Source organism: Poecilia reticulata, chromosome 21 (assembly GCF_904066995.2).
Source record: "Poecilia reticulata chromosome 21, P_reticulata-male-v2, whole genome shotgun sequence".
Lineage (NCBI taxonomy): Eukaryota > Metazoa > Chordata > Actinopteri > Cyprinodontiformes > Poeciliidae > Poecilia > Poecilia reticulata.
In genome coordinates, this window is record NC_088850.1 from 17,706,770 (window position 1) to 17,731,510 (window position 24,741).

Genomic DNA, 24,741 nt, shown 5'->3' on the forward strand with positions numbered 1-24,741 from the left:
GCAGATGTTTAAGCCATATGTTTTATAGGTGTCAGAACAATAGAAGTGTACACTCATTTTAGTGCAAGTTTTTGTGGTAGCATCATGAAACTGGCCTTTAGCCGTAGCTAGGAAGGAAATAGGTAGAAGAGGGAAGGAGAAGACAAGTGGAACCGGAACTGGGAATCGAACCTATGACTACCGCGTCAAGCATTACGGCTTTTGCACTTGGTGCACGCTCTACTATCTGAGCCACCCAGCAACCCGAAACTGTTGCATTTTGACTGAAAGCTATCGTACCCGACCATGCAGAACCAAGATATCAGCAGAGATCAGGATATTGAGTGAACTGAGCTCTTAAATGGGCTTCAAGGACTCTCTTTAAGCCACGAAAAAAGGCTCCTAAGGACACCAGTCAATCAATGTAGTGCAGGCTTTTTGCTCACCAGATGCCCAACACACAAATTACAAAATGCACGCATGCAAGGGTACCCGCACACACACACACACACACACGCACACACACACACGCACGCACGCAAACTCGTGATGAAACAACACACACACATTGCACTTCTGTGGCCCAGGAAATAATTTGAGAGCCCTTGGACCCCTGATCCCTCACCATCACAAATTAACTCCATGGGAGAGAAATCATGGGATTAGTAAGGGGGTAAAAAAAATAAAAAAATAAAAAGCTAAAAGAAAAGAATAGAGAGGAGCAGCAGCAGAGATAAGAGAAAATGTTTATGGACCAGCAGTAAGTGGCTGAGAGCCCTGAGAGAAATCCCACTTCTGTCACCGTGACTTTGATATCCAGAGCACACAATGCTGCTTGCTTCCAGCTTTTAGTGTATAAATATATCTATGCATACAGTATACATTTATGAATGTATCTCTGTTGTAAGAGGCAGATGTTTGCTTTTTTTCCCCCCTCCCCGCCGTTGTAGACTTGGCTTTGTTGCCGTTTTACCGTCGGCGGTGCTTTACCTTTCCGATTCTTCTCTGTAAACGGGAAATATTTACGTTCTCTCCGAAAGGTTAAAAACTCACGACAGGAAAACAAATAATCATAAACTCTCATAAAACATGTTGAAAGATTTTTCCTTGCATATACATATATATATATATATATATATATATATATATATATATATATATATATATATATATATATATATATATATATATATATATATATATATATATATATATATATATATATAATTGTAAAGAGGCAAAGTAAAAAAGTTTCAGAGGGTCGTGTGTGGCTTTCCTGAAGACACTCAGAGACCAGACTGACTGACCCAACCAGCAGCTCTTGGCAATAGCTCCCCTCACTGGTGACTGAGAGTCCTCTGCCCTACTCAGCTACAGTGTCAAGTGTGTAATTATTTATGAAGAGCAGAAAAAAAACGCCAGATGGTTATGATGCAACGGCTAAGTTGATGTTACTTTGCTGCCGACCTCTGCAGTCTGCCTTCATGAGTTTAGTTTCAAGCATAAAATCTTCCTAAAATCTCAGATCTAGCCAAAGCAGAATGTTGCCTATTTGTTATGGTTGACGTTTGAGAGGATATCAAACTAGAGCTTTTCACTGAAAAACGGGTATGTGTTGTTGCCTCTGCATTGCACCTTTTTTTTTTGTTAAGGCGTGGCTGGAGTCTGACTAGTTCTCACAGTTAGTAAATATATTATCAGCTACGATACGAGTAAAACCTCAGTATGACACTGTGATGGCATCCCCTGCTAAATATCGCTAACTGCAACATAAACATTTTCATTAATATATTTGTCCATTCAGCACTTTGGTTAAACATAAATGGTTTAAGATAGTTTAAGACAGCTGCACTTTATTAGTTTTGCCAATAATAATAGCAACTCTGACTCTTCACCTATTTGATATGATCGTTTTCTGAGGAATGTGTTTTTATTCTGGTTAAGCCGTTCATCGCCGCTCTTCATTCAGGTGCATTGCCTCTTTAGGAATTTTGTTCTGAGCAGCCTGCCACAAAGCCACAGTTCCTTTAGTTGTGTCTAAAAAGAAATCCTGGTAATGACAGTTTGACAGTAACAAATTATTTTGTCACCATTGGTGTTAGTTTTAATAGCTTTTAGTTGAGCGTTATTCATTTTGGTGAAAAGTGTTTTCTTAAAAAAGAGTGGATGAAAGTGATGAGTGGTGCCTATTAGCATTATTTGTAGATCATACTTCTAAAAAGTGGAGCAAAAAAACAACATCATGAACAAATATCTGACTTGAGAGCCATGATTTGCATTTGCTGTATTTCAAATCATGAGAAATTGTCTTTTTAGCAGGTATTAAATCTAAGATATTTTTGTTTAAGTCGTCCTTTTGTTCAGGGGAGAAAGAAGTGTCAGTCTTGTCGTCATGCCTTTGTAATTGGAGTTGCAGTTTATAGAGTATTGTTGGGGATGGTGTTGTGGCAGTTCATCATTAACAACAATTAACTAAATAATCAGCTAGTCAAGGTTGATTTTACTGATGCTCAGCTAATCACTTCACACTAAACTCACAACGAACTCAGCACAACCTAGTTGTCGTTTATTTAACATCCTGTTTGTCAAGCTTTTAAAATGTGTCTCCATTTAATGTGTCATTTATGTCCTATCATTCGCCAGCTGGCTCATATGCTTATCTTCTGCTGGCTTTACTAATATCAACTGTCCCATTGTTTCTGCTTTTAGTTATTTGAGGAAAATTGGTCTGAAATTCTGACTGAAAAGTGGACACGGGACAATGTTTTTAATTTGTCGTTCTGCTTGAACACATTAGCTGACGAAATCCTTTCTCGTGTATGCTGGCAAAAAAACAGTGCCGCGATCTCAGGTTGCTTGCATGTGCAGTGGTGTGAGAGCAAAGTTAAAAAGTGAGGCTCTGCATTGTAACGACTAATGTCAAAAGGGATCAACCGTCAGTTTATATTTTATTAAAACGACAGAAGAGGTTTATCTTAAATAGTTCCCCCATGAAGACAGACATGCAATGCGTAAATCGCTTCTGTGGGCTTTCACAGCAGTCACCACTACCTTGCCTTTGAGGGAAATGTTATGGTGTTTCTCTTTTAAAAGTAGCTTAAGTCATCCCAAAACATTTTTTCTTCTTTACATTAAGGAGAGCTCCACTCATTCAACTTCATCAAGTAAAAACTTTTCTTATATATATATTTTTTATTCCAACATCGATTACAAACACTCTGCTTGTGGATTTTGTCGAAATCAATTAAACTCTGACTGCAGAAGAGTAACACCAGGTTTAGATAGACCATAAATAAATTAAATCTCATAGTGATCTAATTACCAATGCAGAAAAGAAAACTGATCATAAAGTCTGTTATAGAACTGTATAAGTTACAGATTTGATTTCCCAAAAAAAAGATCATTCAAGAGAATAGAGCAAGATTTTGACATTGCGGATATTTCTAGCATACAGCAAGACATGTAGAGGATCTTTTCTGAAAGAATAGCTCTGGAAAAAGTACGAGAAAGCAAAAATACTTGACAAAACCGACGGCGGACAAATACTGACTTTAAAGTTGTCAGAGTAGGTCAAATGATGTTTTCTTGGCTTATATTCTGTACTTGTTTTCATGTCTGCACTCTTCAGTAAATTGCAATAACTACTGTTTTCTTGTCCGTTACATAAAGAGAAGAGGGGAAAATTCAAGACTTCCACTCAGTGTTGTTAGGTCAGTGAGAAGCACAAAAGGTAAACTACTTGTCAAAGGGATAGGAAGTGGCAAAGAAGAAAAAAATGTAAAGGGAAATACAGAACAGAGGCTGAGAAGAAAAGGGAGCTAGAACAAGTGCAAGACGGGGGGATGTTTGCTGCAGGGCTCAAAGACGAGGAAAAGGGAAGGAAGGCTCCCAGCATGAGGTGGACAGTAAGGTGAGGATAGATCCATTGTGGCATTAAGGAAGAGGAAGTGACTGAATCTTTCCTTCCTGTCTTTATCTTTACATCCGCCTCACTTTTTTTGCAGGAGTGACCGTGCATCTATGTGTGGGTGTTTGTCCACAGTGAGATCTGAGCTGGTTCCTGTATGGTAAAAAGTCTGGGCAGCATGTCCCTCTCACAGATAGATTCATTTATTTTAGGCCCAATCGTGTGGAAGCAATTTGTGAAAACTGTCAGGCTTCTTATTTTTTTCTTTTTTTTCCTTTTTGCATGCGCGAATATCTGTGTCTTCACGTCTCAGCCTGTGGGTGGGCGTCATCTTCAATTTTTGATGCAGCTCTACCAGGAGACTATCCGGAACACATCTTAATCTTGAATTCATTTCATCTGCAGAGGACCCAGTTTAGCACAACAATTTTTACCTCTGAAGGATGCGCAGGGGCCAAATCCAAAAAACCATGTAAAGCAAAAAACAGTCAAATTCTGTGTGTGTGTGTGTGTGTGTGTGTGTGTGTGTGTGTGTGCGTGTGTGCGTGTGTGTGTGTGTGTGTGTGTGTGTGCGTGCGTGCGTGCGTGCGTGCGTGCGTGCGTGCGTGCGTGCGTGTGTGTAGACAGTAGGTATAGCAGTAAAATAATGTAAAAATTTAAAAAGCTGACTGTTAAAAATCATCATATGTGCTCGCCTTTAGTGCCTTTGCTAGTTATTGTAGTCAAGAGAAGATGTCATCAGATCATTTCCATCCTTCACCAAACCTTTTTAAACCACATCATTGGATTATAAGGTGGCAGTAATGCCTCTCACCATAGGAAAAACCCAGTACCTCTTCACATCTTTTTTACTTTTTTGTGTCACCTTTCACTGTTAGGCCAAATGAAAACAAACTCATCGATAGTTGTGAAATAGAAGGAAGGACGCGAGGGTTTCAAAATATTCACAAATAAAATCTGAAGAGTGTTGCATGCATCTGTATTTAACTCCTGTACGTCAGTAAGAGGCCATCCTTCTGATGATTGCAAGTGGTTAATGACATGACACTAACTGACATGAAAACATCTAAAATTAATTGTGTGAATTTTATGCTTCATCGAAAATGCTTCCCTTAATGTTAAACTCTCCTTATTTTGTTATTTCAGCTTCCCTATAATCAACTTGTTGTGAATCAGACCCAGCAACTCTTTCCAACAGCAGTAAGGGCACAGGCGAGGTCACTTGTTGAAGAAAGCAGTAACAAACACAAGCACTTTCAAACTAAATTGCAAACGCGCCTCAGGAGCGAGGTTTTGACCTGGTGCTTTATCTGCATGCAAAGCAGCCGTGATATTTCCTACCTGGTTGGTGTCCCCACCGTTTATACCTTGACTCATGAGCCTCCAACATAACACACACAAAACACACTGCCGACTTCAGCGGCGACTATCCACAGAGCGGTTGAGGGGGTGGATCAGAAACATGCACATGGCTGTAAAAAAAACAAAAAAAACACAATGGCTATAAAAATAAAACTGTGTGAACACCTTAATGCCGGGTATTTATTGCTTGCCAGTTTCAACAGATGAGAAATGAAATGCATTCAAGAACCGTACAGAGATCCAGCTGTATTCTTGAACGCATCGCCAAGACCCAAAAGACCCGTGTATAACGTGGTGTGAAGTTATGCATGAAGTCAGTCATTCACGCCACATTTTTTTGCCCATAAAATAGCTCGGGTATGTTCAGGTCCACATGTTTTCCGTTGTAATTCTGTTGTTTCTGCATGAAACCACTCTAAACGCTGTCTCATTGAAAGCTTTTTCAGATGTTTTTTTGGGGACTTTGAAAGGCCGGAGGGAGAATTTCTGACTGAACAACAGCAACAAACATGAGTTAAAAAAATAAAACGTAACTGTAAGCATTTAGCCAATTTCAACAAGCTTAGACCAGAGAGAAAATAGATTTTGTCGCACCTAAAGCTGTGGTAAGGAGACGGAGTCTGTACTAAGAAGGTAAAAAAAATAAATAAAAAAAAAAGTTTGACAATGATCATTTAAAGTTGGGATTTTCATGGGCTGGATCTGAAGTTGCTCCACTGTCACATCGTTGTTTTCAAAGCCCTGGGAGTCGGGAGGCTAAATGACCTGCGGTCGCAGCAGAAAGTAGTTTGTGCTTTTAGCACCGCAAATGACGAGACAGGTAAACAACATGGCATCAGTGAAACCTGTAACAGTTTGCAGAAATAAAAACAATAACAGTGTGTCGTAGATCGTCAGATATTCCAGTGTTAAAATGGCCCAGTCAAAGTCCAAATCTAAACCGAAACCTTTGAGTCTGTGGCAAGACTTAAAAATTCATGCTCACATGATCTCCACCATGCTCTCACTAATGAGTTTATACTTTTTTATACATTGATGTTCATCATCGTTCTTGGTTACCTGAATGAGAATGTTTTGCTTTTTTCAGACTGAATAGCAGAACAGAACAGATAATCCAGTGGTAAATGAATGCATTATACTTCATTTACCCATGAAACCCAGACCCAGCCCATACTGACATATATTTTGGTACATTTTGATGGTAAATGTGTGAAGGACAAAAAAAAAGTAATTATTTTCCTTCTAGAGGTTTTCTTGGAACTGGATTTACGAATGTAAATGTGGGGCTCAAAACCTCAGTCCTGAAGACGGGCTAAAAATATTACTACTATATCAGAAAAGGTCAGTAACAATGAGGAGAAGGAGAATTTCTCTCCCCAAACTGCCATGGGTATAAACTCTGTCAGGAAATGGGGAAGGAAAAAAAAAGAGAGAGCTGTCAAGTCTTGGTTATCCCTTCATCCCCAAACACTTCTCTCCATCGTACCATTCTCCATCCCTTCATCCCTGTACCTAACTCCCATCAAACCTTAGGCTGACTGACAGCCATCCCTGGGAGGGTCTTGTTGTCTGAGAAAAACATACATGCTCAGACACACGCACACACACACACTAAGCCATCTGATAGGATGCCGTGGCTTCCCGTCATCAGCGTCCCTCTTGTGTTTGGCCGCGTTCTGACAGGCCGGTGCTGGTTTGCGTTAGCTTCTGAATGTGTCCGGGGCTTCAGGGGTCAGAGCCACACAGCAGCCGCAGCGCCCAGATGTGGACTCTCACTGACGTGTCCAGTCGAGCGGAAAGTGCAGAGAACATTTACGCATGTGTGCACGAGGCGATCGTAAACACCTGCGTGTGCGAAGGCACATTTAGTTCAGCGTTTTTGAGGCATCATGCGAAATTGCTTAAGTTGGCCTAATTAGTTGCTGTGGGGACTGAGCAGACAATAGAAATGGCTGCTCTGCAGTTTGTCATCAAAGAATGGGCTTGCGTTAAATTTTAGGATTAAACGGAAAAAGAAATGTGTGGAAATGCCAGTTTTTTTTTTGTCTGACTAAAGTGATTTTGTTTCAGCTTAAAGGGTAAAAGCACATACATTATAAGAACAGCTAAGAAAGTAGAGCGTTGACTGACGGAAGAGTCGAGAGAAAATGAGTCGCCATTGTGTTCAAACAGAAGCTCTGCTGCGACAGTCAGAATGAGTGAACTGAAACAACAAGCTGGATGAGAGAAACTGAGATTAAAGGAGATTTGAAAAACTCCGTCAGAGAAAAGCGGAGAAAATAGTCATACTTTCATAATCCAATAAAGCTGAAATGGAGTGCAGACATGTTAGCAGCAAACTAATCACGGAGGAGAACAATGAGAACTCAGTCAGGACGGGAGATGATATGTGTTTGTGTGTGAGGGTGAAAGCTCCTGAGAAGAAAGACAAATAGCCTGTTTACCCGCTGATATATATTTTTTTTTTTTGCCAAACCACAACTGCCATATCTTCTGCTGTCCCATAAAAATAAACACTAATTTATTAACAGAACATCAGTGGTCTTCTGGACGGTAGTCCAATGATTTAGATTTGTCAGAACATAAAATATTGGGATTATATAGTTAATTGTTAGAATTGAACCAAAAAAATGTTTGATTTATTTGGTTAGACCATCTTCATGGTCAGATCATAGGATTTCTTGTTCACAAATTTATTTCTAAGAAAGTTAAACTTCTTCATAACCAATTAGCCAATATATGTTTGCATAAATTATTCATCTCATGCTAGCTTTTGCTTTGATAAACTGGTTAATTGAAGATCATTTACCATTTTACCTGGGCAAAAGTTGCAGTTTACTATCATGAAGAAACGGGGACAGTGCATTCCAGCAAACAATTTGAAATTATGTAAGGTTAGCAACTTAAAAGACCAAAAAAAGTTCAAATTCAACTCATTCTTAACTGGTACTAGTGAATTAGTTGACAGTCACAGCTAAGATGTGACGTTTATTAGCTTCACGGATAAGAAGCTCAGCCAGCTAGCAGTACCTTTGACTTTAGCTTCAGTGCCATCACTAAGCTAGCTAAAACTATCTTACTTAAAAGTAATGGTGCTTTAATATATTTGAAATAGTGCTTAAACTATTAATGGACTACTAATTAATTTACAAAAGAAATACCATATAGTGTATTGTAGCATACAGGCTATAGTTGTGCCAAAAAGGCAGACTTTGGTTAAGCTATAGCATTGTTCAAGTTACATATTGCGTACATGTTTGACGGCAGCATTATGTTAAAATGAAACAATACTTAGCCTAAACGCCGTTGCTTTTGTTCTTCTGACCACATATTTCCAACATAAAAATACTATTTCCTTTTTAGGGAATTTAAGTTGAGGGCTGAGAATGAGGGGCAAAGGAGTGAAATGGGATTCAGTCTATGTTACCAGGACTTTCATACACTACCAGGCAGGGCGACAATCTGTTAAAAAAAAAAAACACACCCTCTATATTTTGTTATTGTGTAAAAGACCTTCATGCTTCATGTTTACCATGACAGAGTCACAGCTTCTTCTTTAACCGTCACTTTGGTTTTCATTATATGCAGACGTAATTTTTTATTTATTTTTTTAAATCCCTGGATGAAAAGGTGTCAGCCAGCTCTAAGCTGTCCACTAAGTCTGAGCTGGTTGTCCAGGATATTTCTCAGGCAGTGGTCTGTTTACTCAGTTTCAGCCAAATACAATGTAGTTTTTTATATATATATATATATATATATATATATATATATATATATATATTTTTTTTTTCCCTTAAGAAAAAAAAAGTCTGCTTTACTTTGAAAAAAGTGGAAGCGTAAAAACCTAAGAATTTCAGTCTAAAGACTTATACATTATGGAAAACTCCTGTGCCTGCCTGTGGGTCCAGTAGGTCAGGAGAGAGTATTGATCCAAGCAGCCAAAACTCGTGGTTAGACTTATCCAGGACCGTAGGAAGATTAGCATTCCATCTCGTACATTTATTTTTCCTTTCATTTTTTTTTTAAATGTCTTTCTGTTTTCGGCCCTTGTATCAGTCTCTCCTTATCCGCTCCTTCCCTGGCTTGCTTCCCTTTACCCGCCCGCCCGCCTGCTGCTTACAAACACACAGCTTATTTTTGTCTGGTCGCTCTGCCTGCTCGCTGGAGCCTGCTGGTGCTGCAAACCGAGAGGACCTGAGGACACACGTGGCAGCCTGCCAGTGTGTGTGTATGCGTGGTGTGTGTGTGTGCGTGTGTGTGTGAGTGCAGGTTTTAGAAGACTGGTGTCTTTATCCACTGGCTGTATGTGTGCATGTTTATAAGGTCTGGTGGACTGAACGAGTTTCGAGTGCCTTCCCAATTAGGCGAGTCCACCTCAACATACAAATGTACCAAAATTGATTTGCCTATTGATTTTGTGATCCTCCATTGCCATTAAAAAAAAAAAAAAAAAAAACTTTCTGATTCTCTGTGTGTGTGTGGACGAGTGAATTTGTTGTTAGCGCCATTAGGTGTGGGAGTTGAGCTGGGCGGCGACCACGCGTATGGCAGGCCCATCAGTCTTGTTAATTGAGTTATGCTTTCCCATTTACCCAGTCGTAGTGACCGGGAGGAAACTTTGCTGTTTTGCATTTAGCATTCTCCAACAAGCTTATTGACTCGAGGCCTGCTGAATCCACAAGCAAACCTTTTTGTCTCTGCCTCGTTTGTGTGTGTTAGTCGGTTCAGCCTCAATTACATCAGCATCCAACAACACCCGACAAAGCACCGTGGCTTCTTGCTGCTTTTGCGCCTTACTCAATCTTACCCTCATTTACTGCTGGAATCCTCTCCCAATAAACCTGCTTTCTCCTCTCTCTTCCCTCCTGCTTTGTCCCGTAGGTGTAGCGGAGGTGATAGTTCTGGTGGGAGGGCGACAGGCCATTGGGATGAACCAGCGCTCCCTGACAGCAGTCACATGCTTTAACCCCCAGAACAGTAAGTGGTACCCGCTGGCCAGCCTGCCCTTCTACGACCGCGAGTTCTTCAGTGTCATCTCAGCGGGAGACAACATCTACCTGTCAGGTAAGCTAAATTGTCCACTCGAAGGGGGCTTTTTCAAGCTTTCCCCGTGGCAGGCGTTCACTAGAAGGTTGCAGCACTAAAGAGTAGCTCAGTTAGGAAGAAGTTGGAGCTGAAGTTGTTATAAAAGCTTGTAAAATAAAAGCATAAGCCAAAGAATATTGTTTCTTCCTATGCTCCTAACTTGACTTCAAGTAAAGATAAAGATCTGAGGAATTTCAAAGATACTGAGATTCTTTTGAAACAAATATATACAATATTGGATTACTAAACGTGCTCGTTGTGCATTTTACTCTTCGTAGCGTCGCTTTTACAGATGCAAGTTTCGATTTCTCTTTAAAATCAAAATATCATCCGAGGAAATCTGTAATGGAGTGAATAGTTTTTCATGGCGCTGGAAGTCCTAGTGTTCATAAAAGACAACGTAAGAATTTCAAAGTCTTATGGTGGCTTTTAAACATCAAGATGAGAAAAATATTTTTGGATTATCTAGTTGGCTTTTCACTCTGATCTGTCATTCCACCAACTATATTGGTCCAGAAATAAGTGTAAATAATAATCCACAACATATTGATTTTTCATCACATTTTCTTATTTATCACAAAAGAGGGAACCTGTTGAAAATGTGTCATTTTGAGTAGAGAGATGTCTGAGTACTGTCAAGTGTATAAAGGCTGTTTATTTCTTGGTAAAGTCTAAGGAAAAAGATTAAAACTTTTTTTTTTTATCCTTTTGTGTTATGGGTACAGCTGTGATAATTTGTTGGTGAAAGCGCTTCATATTTTTAGGTGAAGAGGAGAGAACAGGAAATGTCACTTTTCTTTTGTTAAATCTGACAGTTGATCATCGTTTTCTTTCGTAGCTCCTGGTGTGATTCAGCAAACTGAGCCCTTACAGGCCACTGCTCACGTCCTGTGACCTTTCAGAACCATCCAAAGAGTTTTTAAAGATGGCAGACTCAAAACTCACCAATATTTTGCTTTGAAAGCTTTTCTCAGCCCACCTTTAATGTCTTTCTTTTTTTTTAAAGTCATTTTTCTGTCGGACTTCTTTGCCGTTTACCCTCTGTGAGGATTTTCTTCCTCTTCTTCTTCTCGACTTTTCCTCTGTCGGACTTTGCAGCGGCTGCAGTGTTCTGCAGTTTATTTGGTTGCACAGCAGCCCACTGTGCGCTCTTTGACTCCCCTCTATGTGACACCTTTAAGTCGCTCCTTCAGAGGTAAACTGAATTTCTCCCTCCACAGTCCATTTGTGCGAGCGTCTTGCACGCTACTCAGACCTTCACACTGCACTCTGGAAATGCAACAGGATTTGTCCTGCGTGTACCTTTCCTCTCCAGCTCCTTTCATATAAATGTAAATTTGTGTTTGGGCTCCGGAACAGGTCTGCATGTGTCCACCGGGAGTCACGTTGCCAGTGGGGAAATCAGGCCGGTACAAGCTAGCCAGTCAACAGGCTCTGGTGTGTAACCTTCCCTACAAGCTGCACAGGGTCAGTGACTTGTGGCTGGCGTCAGGAGTTGGGCTGTGCATCTGAAAGAGCTGATTTGGAACAAAATGGCAACAAACTATTTTTAATAAGAGTGTCACTTGTTAAGAGATGGAAAACAATCGCAGTTCAGTCCTAGGAGAGACGGGATTTGGAAATGTATATCGGGTTGTATGAAGGCAGAGAGTTTAGCGCACCACATACTGTATATGCCATCTGAAAACAAAAATAATCCTTTTCCCGGGCGATACAATGCTTTAACAAAGAATGCACGCCTTTAGATCCAAAGGTTTAGTGTTTTTATTTGATTTGTACGACTATTTTACTCTGTCCTGTCTGTACAGCAATCAGACTTGTGCCAAAAAGAAGCCAAACGGTTTTACTTTCTCGAATGGAGCGTTACAGCGTTTGCGATAATTTATCTATATATAGGGGAAAGAAAACTTTACTACCATTTGTTTTGAGTTTTGTTGTACTCACACGGCTCATCCTGCTTCACACAGATGGCTATTGTCGTTCAATCTGCAGGTTTTCAACCCAGACTCTTTCATGTCAGAAAGTAAAATAGTGTGACTTTCCCTAGGGACGTCGTGTGGAATCTCCCAAAGCTCAAATGTTTGTGACTTGCTACAAGGTTGTAAGCTGATCCCCCATTTGGGTGAGGGAGGCACTGTTGTGTGAGATTTCTCCATCTGCAGAAGTATTTTTGAAATAGTTTTAAAACTAATTTGGGGATTAGAAGGTATCAGGCAAATTGCCCTGCAGCCAAAGTGATCGGCTTTTACACTGGCTTCCTTATTACTGTAAGTAAAGTTAATTTCAATCGCAACAGACAAATGGAATAAAAAGAGAAACAGATGGGGGAGAAAGGATGAAACAAGAATAGAATAATACAGCAGGAATCTGCTTCTTCTTCTGCAGAAACATACATATAGAACAATAACATTACAGAAAATCACTTTTACTTTTTTCCCCCTAAAGGATTCACTTGAGTTATTCAAACAGAAGAACATGCTTGGAGTCAAACCATTGTAACTCTGGCAGTATTTAAATTTTTTTCCTGGATTGCCCTCTGTTTAGTTCCATCTTTCCCTCAACCCTTTCTTTTATCCCCACATCATAATACTCCCCCTCAAGTTTTCTGCCACACTGCATTTACACACGAGCCAAAAAGTGGGATTTTTGATTTTCATCTAACCAGAGAAATTCTTCAACATGTTTACTGACCTATGGTTAGCTTTAAACAAGATTTCTTATGGCTTTCTGTCAGAAATGGCTTTTCTCTTGCCACTCCAGACAGTCCAGAGCAATCCTAATAGTTGGAACCACTTTAGTTGTCTTGACAAGTAATAACTGTCCTGTCAAAAGATTCTCCCACCTAAACTGTGCATTTCTGCAGCTGCTGTAGTTATACTAAAATGACACAAACTCACAACAAAGATTGTTTATCTTACATCCAAAAGATGAAGGTAACTCAGCTGATATCCAACAAGTCCACACTGATGTTTTTTTTTAAATATAAAATGCTCTTAAATTAAAATTAACACCATTTGATTCCACCAAATAACTCTTTACTTTAGCTATTGAGACATCTTGTAGCTTGAGCCAAACTATAATAAATACGTTCTGCACCTTTTCAGCAATTGTATATCTTAACGTTGTTTGACTTGCACCTCTTCAGAAGAGTGATTACCCAGCAGCTGTGATTTGTGCGCCTGATTAAACACAGCAAATAAATATGTCTCGGGTTTTCCTACAAGTGCGATGCTGTTTCAACACAGAAAAGCAAACTGTATCAGGCTGCAGCTTCCAAGCCAAGCATAATAACAACCAGCATTTCCTTTGTCTCAAAGCTCTGAAACGTCGTCTCAAACTGTCCTTTTCTTCGTCTTCCTCTTTCTTTAGCGCAGTCAAGGTTAAAGTGTTAGACAGCATTTATTAGATCACTCATGGCTCATACGTGCACTCAGAACCGGGACTGCATTCAAAAGCTTCTCTTCTTAGACGTCTGTCAAAGTCCACAATGTTAACTTTGTCTGGCAGTTCATTTTGCACCCATCTGCATCTGCAGGTCATTTTATTCTGTCGTAATAACGTCAACAAAGATGAGGGCTATTTTTGAAAATAGGGTACACTGAAACATGTTGGGACGAGAGAGTTGGAGTAGAAAGAATTAAAAAAAGTTATTTTGATATTACATAAAATACATTAACATAATGGTATTGATAGGATTTATGTTTGATACGTGATTTACAATACATGGACTTAATCGTTTACAGAAATATGAAAGGATGACCTGATTGAGTAAAACATACCTTTTAGCTATTTTATAGAGTAGCACAAGTCTGAAAATTTGATATTTAAATATTAAAGCTATTTGCTGTTGTGGTGATCTTTTGGTTTGCAGACTTTCAGCTCTACAGTTGCCTTAATAAGTGTGACGGGCGTCACTCCTCCGGTTTCCACAGCACAACCTTCTGTTTTCAGAAAATATTTCCAAATTACTGACTTTATCGTCAAGGAATCAAGGAACAAATTTCAGAGCTTTTCTTCAACAAGCCGGGAGCAGGGAGCAGGAATCGCTGCAATACTACATTCTCCAAAAACAAGTCACCAAAAACTAGACATGACAGTACTTGATGATTCACAAAATTACTTTCGTTTCCTCCCTCTAAGAGCCATAAAAGAGGGTTTTATCATGCCAGAGAAAACCATGATATAGCAGCTTTGGTCTACATAATGGTAAAGGTTTGATAACGTGCTTAATCTTAGCTGCAAAGTTTGTCGTACTGCAAGTGATTTTTCTGTCCTTTGTTCATTTAACCTGAAGGAAACCCCCATTGAGATCCAGATCTAATTTTCAAGTGGAACCTTGGCAGAAACCTGAAACATAAATTCCAGATACCTTGGAAGTAAAAACACATAAAATATGTTCCCAAGGTTCTTAACTTTAGCTTTACATACTATGGCAGTTTTACTCACCAGACCTGGGAATCTTTTGCAGGTGGGAGTTGAATAAAAAAACCGCACTTATCCAGTAATCAACATCGTTCAACAAATATTTAATGAAAAGCTTCAAATCTCCATTGTTAATGTTGCCAACAGAGAAAATTCCAATTCCCCAGCACAGCCCACTTGAATAAGCTCCACTTTCTGCGTTTCAGGTGGCACAGAGTCGGGCGTGACGGTGGCCGACGTTTGGTGTTACATGTCCCTGTTGGACAACTGGAACCTGGTGTCCCGGATGACCGTGGCTCGCTGCAGACACAACAGCCTGGTGTATGACGGGAAGCTGTACACCATCGGAGGTCTGGGCGTGTCCGGCAACCTGGACCACGTAGAAAGGTAAAAAAAAAATGTTTAAAAACCTCAAATCCACCTCATCTCCAAACGACAGATGCATTCCACATCTCTTTGGGACCAAATCGCTCTGAGCCACCGTTCGGCTGCCGTGTCTGGGCGTGGGCAGGCCAGGAAAAGGCTAGGCGGATGCCTGAGCAACATAGATATGAGTGAATAAATATTCACACCGCACAGCAAAGTGTGGCAGATGGTGCGGCATGCAGTAGTGCGGTGCAGCATATTGCAAAAAGTGGTTGGACAGGTTTGTTAGCGGGTTTTTTTTTTTTTTTTAGGCGAGCGAGAGGTTGCAGGCGAGCGAAGCCGAGCTGGAGCAAATTAAATGGCCACAGCTGTGAGTGTTGTGGTGTGACAGAATGGCTTTTGCTTCATTTTTTTTTTTCTTTCTGAGAGCGAGAAGATTTACTTTCAGAAGTCAGAGTGGTGAAGCGTGTCTGATTCTATCCACTTCGGCATCAACACATCGCCAGGTCTTCATCTGAAGGTTGAACACCACGTCCCATTCATCTGGGGGCTTCTTATTTCTCGCCGATCTGATTGAAAGTCGTTCAGCACAAAGTCTGACGTTTGTGGGGAGTCTAATGAATTCCTACCAGCGTAAAAAAAAAAAAAAAACATAAATAAGAGTGATCCAGATTTAATCGTTTGATTCATATTCCTTCTCTGTTTTTTAAGCGTTGCTCTCTAGGTACTTTCCCCTCCAACTTGGGCTGACAAGTGGGTTTCGGCACAGGGTTGGGAGGGGGCTACCTCCCCCCCAACGCATGGCAGAGCAAGATTAACCAAAGCAATCAAAAGAACATTACTGAGTATATTAGAGCAGGCCGCTGCTGCTCATTACCTAGCTGCTCAATTGATCTCCAAAGCTGTTTGCAATGCACAACAGTCCTCCAAATGAAACAGCCTAATTTGATATTTCCCCATAATGCTGCTATACGGTGTCGTTATGACTCGGGGTGGATGGAATATTTGCCCCGTAATGGAAACGCATTTGATTCATCTGTCTCGGAGCTGCTTAATTTGAGGGCTGTTGATGCATCTGGGGCATTCAGCGCTCCAAAGAAATCAGCGGGTTTTTTTTCTTTTCTTTTCTTTTTTTTATGTGCATCATCCTGTGTTTGTTGCTGTTTTCCCTGCCTGTTCTCCGGTGTGCATTTTGCTGCAATCATGAAGCTTCGCCGAGGCCCCACAGCAACCGGACTCGGTTATGAGCGCTGTAAAACTTTAACCTACCTTGGCTCTCTCCAAGAACCACCACAGGCTTCCTGGTTTTGGTATTAGTGCCCCATTGGTGGGCTGCGAGAAGCTGAGGAGGGAGGGGTGATGATTATCCACGGACATACACAGCAACCTGGGTTTGATCTTTGATGAAGGAACAAGCTTTATCACAGCTTTAACATATAAACGCCACAGGGTCTCTCAAGATGTTTGGACAGATTGGTGGAGCCTGTCAATAAGCCTGTTCCTAAGCAACCCAGGCTTTTATTTTGTTTATTTGTAAAACGGCAACAAGATGCTTGAAATTAAGTCGAAATGTGTAAATCTAAAAAAATAAAATAAAAAGACCACAGAAATGTTAAACCTTAAGGTTTACATGTTAAACCTTCCCTCACTTGTCACAAATTTGAATCCATTTTAGTGGGATTGTAAAGCAATACATAGTTGTGAAGTGGAAGAAAAATTTGCTGAATTTTAGAAATGTGGCATGCATTTGTGTCTAGCCCCTTTTATTCTGGTACCCTTAAATAAAACAAAGTCCCACCGATTAACGTCAGTCGTTTGGACCCACTAGAGTTTAAGTTATCATTTAGTAGTTTGCTTGACATTTCCGAGTAAACGGCATCGTAGGCAGCACTATGGAGATATATGAAGGCAGGATTACATTTGGAGACGTATTTAAAGTAGAGTCGAATTATAAGACGGAAATTGTAGAAGGACATACATTTTCTTTCCACTTTGTGTTGGCATATCACAAAAAAAATCTAAGGTGCATTTAGTATACAGTTTGTGGCTATTATGTGATTAAAATATGGTAAAAGTATCTTGTGCAGCTGTAAATAAGCTTCCAAATGCATTTAGACTGGGATTGCACGTGCCATATTTGTAATGTTAATGTTTCTGCTGATTCACTGTACACTCATCCCTCCCCTCTCCCCCCCCGACTGTTATGGTAATGGTTAGAAATTTATTATTCATAGTTCATATAGTCGGTTTAAATGTCTGCGACTGGCGGCTTTTTTTCTTCTGCTGAATAGATACGTTGACCTGCTGTGAATGTTTTCACTCAACTTTGTTGATAAAATATTGACTGAGCAGCTGGCAGACGCTGACGATGTGAGCTGCATGTACATTTATGAAGATCGGAAGATCTGGCCGCATCCACCGGGAAGCGCGAGTCACAAAGGTTGTAAATATCCACGCTTCCCGCGGATGAAACCGCGAAAGCGATTCAAATCAGGCTGCGTTCTCACTTTAAAGCCGTTTCTGTGCTCAGAGCAATGTGCATATGATTGGTATGGCAAAATGTTTTTCATTTCAGGTAAATCAGCTTAAATGCCACAGTTCAACCTTTCCTTGTCTTTAACAGTACTTTTCACATACAAGGGCAGAAGTAAGTGTTTACATAACATAAAAGCTGGAGGCAATTAGAACAAAACAGAATAAAAACTGTGAAAAAATATCTTAAAAAAAAAAAAAGCCTCGCCATACAGAAATGCTTCATGGAGGAGATGCTGGTGTTAAGGACTGAAGAAGCACAGCTGTGATCACGCTGACATGGTGACAAAAGTATTACAATAAACAGAAACACAAATCCAAAAATCCAGATTCAAAAGCTAAAAAGTAAAGTCACCAATTAAGTAAATGCGGTGAGTGATTTCAAGTGGGGTGAAAGTTTATTCGTCATTATAGTTAAACAGATTATGGTAACTGGAAATTATTTACATTCGATATAAAGTCAGCTAAAGTGCAAACAAAACAAAGATTTTCTAAAGTAAAAAAAAAAGGCAAATCTGTTGAATAAAAACTGTATAAATCTTGAGTTTGCATTTAAAGATATTAATTGTCTACATTCAGGTTTCCATGAGGACAGAGATCAGAAAACAGATTCTCAGTGAGTTTTTGTTCTTCCTTTGGGCATTAAAGCATGTAAACCTAAACAAAAAGCTCAGAATATTTTAAAATGAGGATCACAAACAGTTGATGGATACCTGCAGTGGGTAGTTGACTTTGTGTTTCCAACTCCAGTGTAGCAGAGGTCTGAGCTAAAAGCTGTGGTCAGGGAAGCCAAGACCAAAACCGACCGCCACCACCGTTAACCCGCTGCATCACCGGAAATACCAAAGTTTCTAATGCGACAGTTGTGTTATAAACCTTCAAACTAATATCATGTGTGACAGCTGTGTTTTTATAGAGCCAATTATTATTAACACAGGAAGTGGAGATTGGAGGTGGTGCAACAACTATTATCTTCCTGGGTGAAACAAAAGTTTGAAAGGAGACGTGTGAAGAATTTCCAGTTGGCGTAAAAGTAAAGCAGTGCAAAAAAAGCGCACTACTTTATTTCACTCTTACGATGTTCTCATTGTGTTTCACTCAGATTATTACTGCAGCAGTGGTACATCTTCTTTTTTTTTAGTTATTAAAACTTTATAAATCAGCTTTTGCATAAACCCTAAGCTGGATTTATACCAAATAAAAACACCGAGTCAGGGATCTTCACTGACTGCTAATAACCTTGTCTCAAAAGCTTACTGTAAAAATCCCAGCTATCCCTTTAAGCATGACGCATCTTTATCCAGACTAAAAGCAATGAAAGAATCAGGTTACAGCTCTTTGTAATTAGTTATTTTCATCCTGCTTTGCAGAAACCAAATTGCTCCAACTACCGGATGATTAACTCTGAAATTTTACTAACAGGAAGCCCTTAAACTGACCTGAGGCAAGACCTCACAGGCACGCTGCTGGTACAGAGACTGAATGGTGAAACCAAACGAAACATCACTCGCTTTTAATTTTGCCCATCAGTAATTAAATCCTTCCCTGCTGATTTCAGCAGAAATTTCGCCTCCGTTTCTCCACGCCGGGCTCCCCTCGTCGCCGTCGATCCTCTCCGCGTTTTCCGTTTGTCATCTGTCACGCGCGTCCCTGTCGCCCAGCGGTATTCTTTAGTGACATTTCCGTCGCATAATGTGATGATGCATGTTAGAGTGATGGAGCGAACGTGTCTCCTCTTCCATGTATTTCCCAGATAAAATGCATAAACAACGAATCGGTGAGGGACCCGAGCTTTGCGGCTTGATACTGCGAACATGTTTGTTTTACTGGGGAGGAAAGGAGTAATTTTAGAGATTAGGGGAGGATTTGGGAACAACAGGCTGCAGGTCTATGAAATTAACGTGAAAGGCAGGTGCTATACATCATATGCAATCCCAGCAGCAATTTCATTAGACTCATAACCAGGAGTTTAATCCTGAAAATAGTTTTTTATCTCGTTTGAAGCTGAGGGCAGAGGTGATTATTCATCTTACGTGTATTTGCTGTTGAACTGTAAAAACGGAGATGTTTGTTTTTGTGGCCCGGAGCCGCCATGGTGACCTGAACTGCTTATGTTCCCACCGAACAGCTGTGAACTAAATAACACTTTATCTCGAAACCTTGACGTCCTACGCAGCAGCAGCGCCTGAAGTTTGCCTCTGCACGCACTGAAACCTTACTTCAAATCTTGCAATGTTCCATTTTCTCGAGGAAGTTTGCATTTGAGTCGCCGTGCATGTTTCACAGCAGAGAGAGAAAGAGAGAGGAAAAAAAAAACAAGAAAAAACGCAACAGCTGAAGAATATTCGGGTCAATTTCAGCTCGATTCTGAAAGCATTTATCCAGATTTGCTTTGATAAATGAGTCCCATTAAAAGCTGATCCTTAATTTTGGAGCTAACTGCCAGATTTGGCAGGTGTGCCTCTGCTGTGAGACACACTTGGCTTTCCTGTAGCGAAACGCAGCGAGGCCAGAACTCAAAAGATTGCAGAGACTTCAGCAGAGAAGGCAGCGAGTCCTTAACGGAGGTAATTCCTGCCTGGTGGAGATAAGTGAGCAGCTTCTCCAGCCTTGTCTGTGCTCGTCGCCTTTTGTACAAAGGCGGACGAGCCGCACACATCTGAAGAGGAGTTGTAATATTTCGAGCTAATAACACAGAAAATTTTAATCGGCGCGTGTGAACGGCTGCCTTGTTTGATAAGCAGATGACTGGTGAGGATCTGAAGGCCGGGGAAGAGCAGAAAATGATGCAACAGCAAGAGCTGATTTGCTCCACTCTTTCAATGATTGTGCATTTGCATTTCCGTCCACACGCGGGTTCTCCATATTTTCCGGTGTTTATTGTTCCCCGGAGTCGATGAATCCTGGCATGGATGGAAACTTTGTCTTTCTTTCATTTTTTTTCCTCCCTCTGTTTGTGTGGCAGAGCCTCCTTGAAGCTCTCAGTTCGTTTGTCATTGCAGGCTGCACACAGTCCTCCACAGAACAAGGTTTTGAATTTTATAAACATTTATATTGATACCCTTCACTCCTAAGTTATGTTTTTTTTTTACCACGACTGAATCAAAAAGAAATACGTTTTGAAACACTGCATTTATAGCAGTTCAGGAACAAAATAGGAGTAGGACATCATGAATCCCTTATTCTTTTTTGTTGTCGTTTAAAAATGTATGTTCTTCTGAAATATTCCATATTAAATATCAGAAATTTCCAATGAAAATGAAGCTAAAGAGCTTTAATAGAATAGAATATACGGTATATGTTTTGGGAGTTTTTTGTGTGAAGTCCTTGCAAGTATTAAACACGAGGTTATAGTTAATGTTTGATAAATTGGCTCCAAGCATATTATCTGGGGGTTACAGTTAATTTAGTGCAAACTAAATTTACAGCAAAGTGTTTTCTCCACTTCATTAATTCAACACTTTCCTTCAAAAATCCTAAAAAGTAAAAGTTCATCTTTCAGATTTATGCTAACATACGCAGCTAGAAGACACTCAGACTTGACAGGAAGCTGCAACAACCAATAAGAACTCTTCTTTCATTTTGAACGTCATTGTGAAAGTTGATAAATTCCACAATAATATTCATTTTATAGTGTCTTCCACATTGCTGAAGTTTTCTGGAAAGTGGAACGTGGTAAAATGATGTAACATTTTTTGTTTTTACTTTAGATTAAGATTCTTTCTCAACATCAAGTGAGAAATTTAAGAGTTTTACTCGGATTGAATTCTCTCGCCACTTCCTCCTGAGATATCTGGAAAAGGTCTCGTATTCATGTTTTCCCTGTACCTTTTCCCCATGTTTCCCCTCTATGCTAATGAGACATCCTGCCACTGACAACTGAAAAACTTTCCTAAAGACTTCTGCTTCCATCACCCTGATTTTAAACACGTGCCACTTTGAGAGCGACGGTAGCCGCCGTGCTTCTGGACACTTAAAGTGCCCCCGTCTGCTCGGTTGAAGAGGACCAAATGGGCCCAGATGAATGGCTGGTTGAATTCCACAGGGCGCAGGTGGACTCCAGTCGAGTTGAAACATTTTCGGGATCTATAGCAGCAGGATGATCCAGCTCTCATGCCTTACAAGCTTCTAAACATCTATACAAGCAGGATTTTTTTTTTTTTGTAATTTGAAATGGATTCCAGCTCCTTTTAGACGCCACTCGGACATGAAAACGAGGAGAGCTGCCGATAAATCCCGTTTTAATACTGTATGTTTGTTTTAGTGTGTGCGCATGTGAGTGAGTGTGTGTGTGTGTGTGTCTGATCCACCCAAGGTCTCTCATCGCCCAGCTCCGGCTCGGAGCACCTTGACACCTCATTTGTAGTCTGCGCCGCTCCTCCTCGCTCTCCGTCTCTCCATCCATCTCACCGAGGGTTTCACGCTCCTAACCGTGAAATTCACCCACAATCACAATTATGTCTTCAATCAGAGCCATCTCAAAAGCCGCCAGGATTCCGGCTTTCTTTGGGAACAGCAGGAGGCCCCAAATCAACGCAGGACCGAAGCCGGCTCATTCCCGTCACTAGCTCTCCGCGCTAATGACTGACGGATTTTCAGAGAAGCGTTCAGGCTGGTTTGGGGAGGCTTTTAACTTGCAATCAGGTACCCTGGGCCTGCACACTCCTCAGCATGTTGATCCTTTGGCAAACCAGTATGATTGCAGATATTGAATAATTCATAGGTGTCTAATGATATGTCAATCACAGCTGGTTTTGTTTTATTTATTGCCTACTATGCATAGGTTTTTTTTTTAGCGTTATTTTGCATCCTCTGAGCTCCATTGCAAGTTAATATTGCATGAAGACTGTTAGCAACATAATACTGAGTAGAGCAACCAGCTTTTCTCCTCAGGGATGTTGTACTGTTTGGTTAACAAGGCTGAATGAGGAGGAGGAGGAGGCTTTTGTGTTGCTTTTCAAACCAAAATGACCTTTTCTACTGCGTTCGTGTCCGTGAAATCTGTTGTGAAAGCTCCATTGTTCATGTGCTGTGTTTTTTTTTTTTCATTAACATCTGTTGCTGTTACATAAACACCCCTGCCCTTCACTTCTGCGTGTTGCCATTCATGAAGCCGTCATTTAGGACTAAGGGTTAGGATTGTGTTCTTCGCTAACGCTGCTCTTCTAGAGCGGTCAGTCTTAGTTTGACTAAACCAGCGCTTTTGTGTTTCTCCCAACTAAAAACTCCCGTCTCTTCTACCTGTTTTTCCTTCCGTTTAGAGGAAGCTATACTTTTTATCTGAGTAATGGGCCGTTGCGCGAATGTGGCTTAGTTAGCTGCAGGAAGCGAATTGCAAATATTCAACCACCTTGCAGAGGAAATTTTCCAGTAAAAAGCATGACAATGAACACGCTGTGAGAGCATGATTAGAGCAGGAGGAGGGTTCCTGATACCTACTTTGCTTCTTGAACTTCCAAGTGATTCAGCGGCTTGATGTCGGCAGGCGGTGCGCACACTGCGACGCGAGTCACCCACAGAAACGACGCCCCTCTATAGAACAGCGGGGGTAGAAAAGGCACTGCGTTACATTAACAGGGTGGTAAAATTCAATTTATTTATATAGCGCCAATTCGCAATAAATGTCGCCTCGAGGCACTTTGCAAAAAAAACATGTCATTCTAATTCAGTCAAACATACATTCCAATTGATCCTGGTTATCAAACAGCAGAGTGTGCTCAATTATTCAAAGCAGTTTAAAAAGTTTCTATCCAAGTAAACCCAGCATATTGCAACGAGTCATTGACTAGCAGCATTCAGTCTTCCTGGAGGAACGTGGAGAGAATCGCTTGCATTGAGTTGTTTACTGCAGTCCCTCGTTCTGAGCAAGTACGTAGCGACAGTGGAGAGGAAAAACTCCCATTTAGCTGGAAAAGAAACCTCCAGCAGAACCAGAACCCGACTCGGTACGACCACAGATGATCACAACCGACTGAGAAGGTTTGAGAAAACATGAGGATGCATGAAAATAAACAGATGAACTGATGTAGGATTATCTTCTATGTTTATGGAAGTAACAAGTTAATAGAAGCAGAGGGAGAATGATGAGTTGATGGTTGTATCATCTCAGCCGATGTCCAAACAGCTAAACAGACAGGTGCAGCTTCTACTGAGAGAAAAATAACAGAGAAACGATGAGTTAATAGTTGAAGCAACAGCAAATAATGCTAATCGGAGAGTAGTAGAAGAACAAAGTGAGGAAAAATTTAATTAAAATTTCATTTTAAATTAAACAAAGGTTCCATATTTGACAGACACATTTGTCTGCAAGTATTTCTGGTTGCAAAACCATAAACAATTAAAACTTAAGGCTGACTAGCTGAGCAGATAGCCTGACTATTTATCGGCTTGTTATAATTCTCTATAAAGAGCGGGAACACATTCTGCACAAAAATCATTTAAAAACTGCAAAATGTAACAAGCACATGTCAAAATCAGAGACATAAATAGATGCTGTAGATATACAGGTTTCCATATTGCTGGTAAAAATACAATTTTTGTATTTTACCATCAGCAGGCATACTTTAGATCTCGTTTATTTTAAGTTTCTGGGTAAATGATTAGACAGTTGAACAGATGCATTTTTACTCAAGAGTATCATTTGTACCTTCCTAAAATGATTAATTAGCGTAAGATTCATCATCAGAGATGTAAGCACATCTGCACAAAACTGTGGAAACCCGGGTGGAGGATGGAGTTGGTTTAGAAGCGCAGCTTGTAAAAGCGAAAGGAAGCCGTTACGTACTGACTCCATCCTGTCTGGCCCATTGAAATTCACTCCAGTTGCACATGGTGCCATCAGTCCAGAGCTATCTCTCTAAACAGAAAGATGGGCAGAGATTTAATTTGAACACACTCAAATGTCGCTCCCACACAGAGGAAGGTGGGGATCCGTTGTTGGTTGCGGCTTCCTGCCCAACAGCACTCTCTTTTGGCGATTTTGGGCAAATAAGCTGCAATGGGATGATGCCAACAGAGCGTCCTGCGGCTCGGTAGCCCCAGGTGTCAGAGACCCTGCAGCGAAACCATCGAGGAGGAGCTCAGGAGAG

At 40.6% G+C, this 24,741-nt stretch overlaps 1 protein-coding gene and 1 long non-coding RNA gene across 9 annotated transcripts in view; one reads left to right on the forward strand and one right to left on the reverse strand.

Annotated features, from left to right (window-relative positions):
* The window catches only part of klhl29 (kelch like family member 29), a 273,850-nt gene that overhangs the window by 209,836 nt on the left and 39,273 nt on the right, over nt 1–24,741 (forward strand). For 7 of the 8 annotated variants that reach the window (XM_008398295.3, XM_017302252.2, XM_081602206.1 and 4 more), the window contains 2 exons: nt 10,130–10,312; nt 14,962–15,142. In XM_008398295.3, coding sequence (XP_008396517.1) covers nt 10,130–10,312; nt 14,962–15,142 — 364 coding nt within the window. Of the gene's footprint in view, nt 1–10,129; nt 10,313–14,961; nt 15,143–15,432; nt 18,141–24,741 lie in introns of those variants that run through there. The other variant, XM_017302254.2, reaches the window with a different exon arrangement.
* LOC145549672 (uncharacterized) lies at nt 14,839–16,481 on the reverse strand. Its single transcript, XR_014085514.1, has 2 exons — nt 16,391–16,481; nt 14,839–15,125 (listed from the first exon to the last, which is right to left on the reverse strand). It is a non-coding gene; the product is annotated as an uncharacterized LOC145549672 (long non-coding RNA).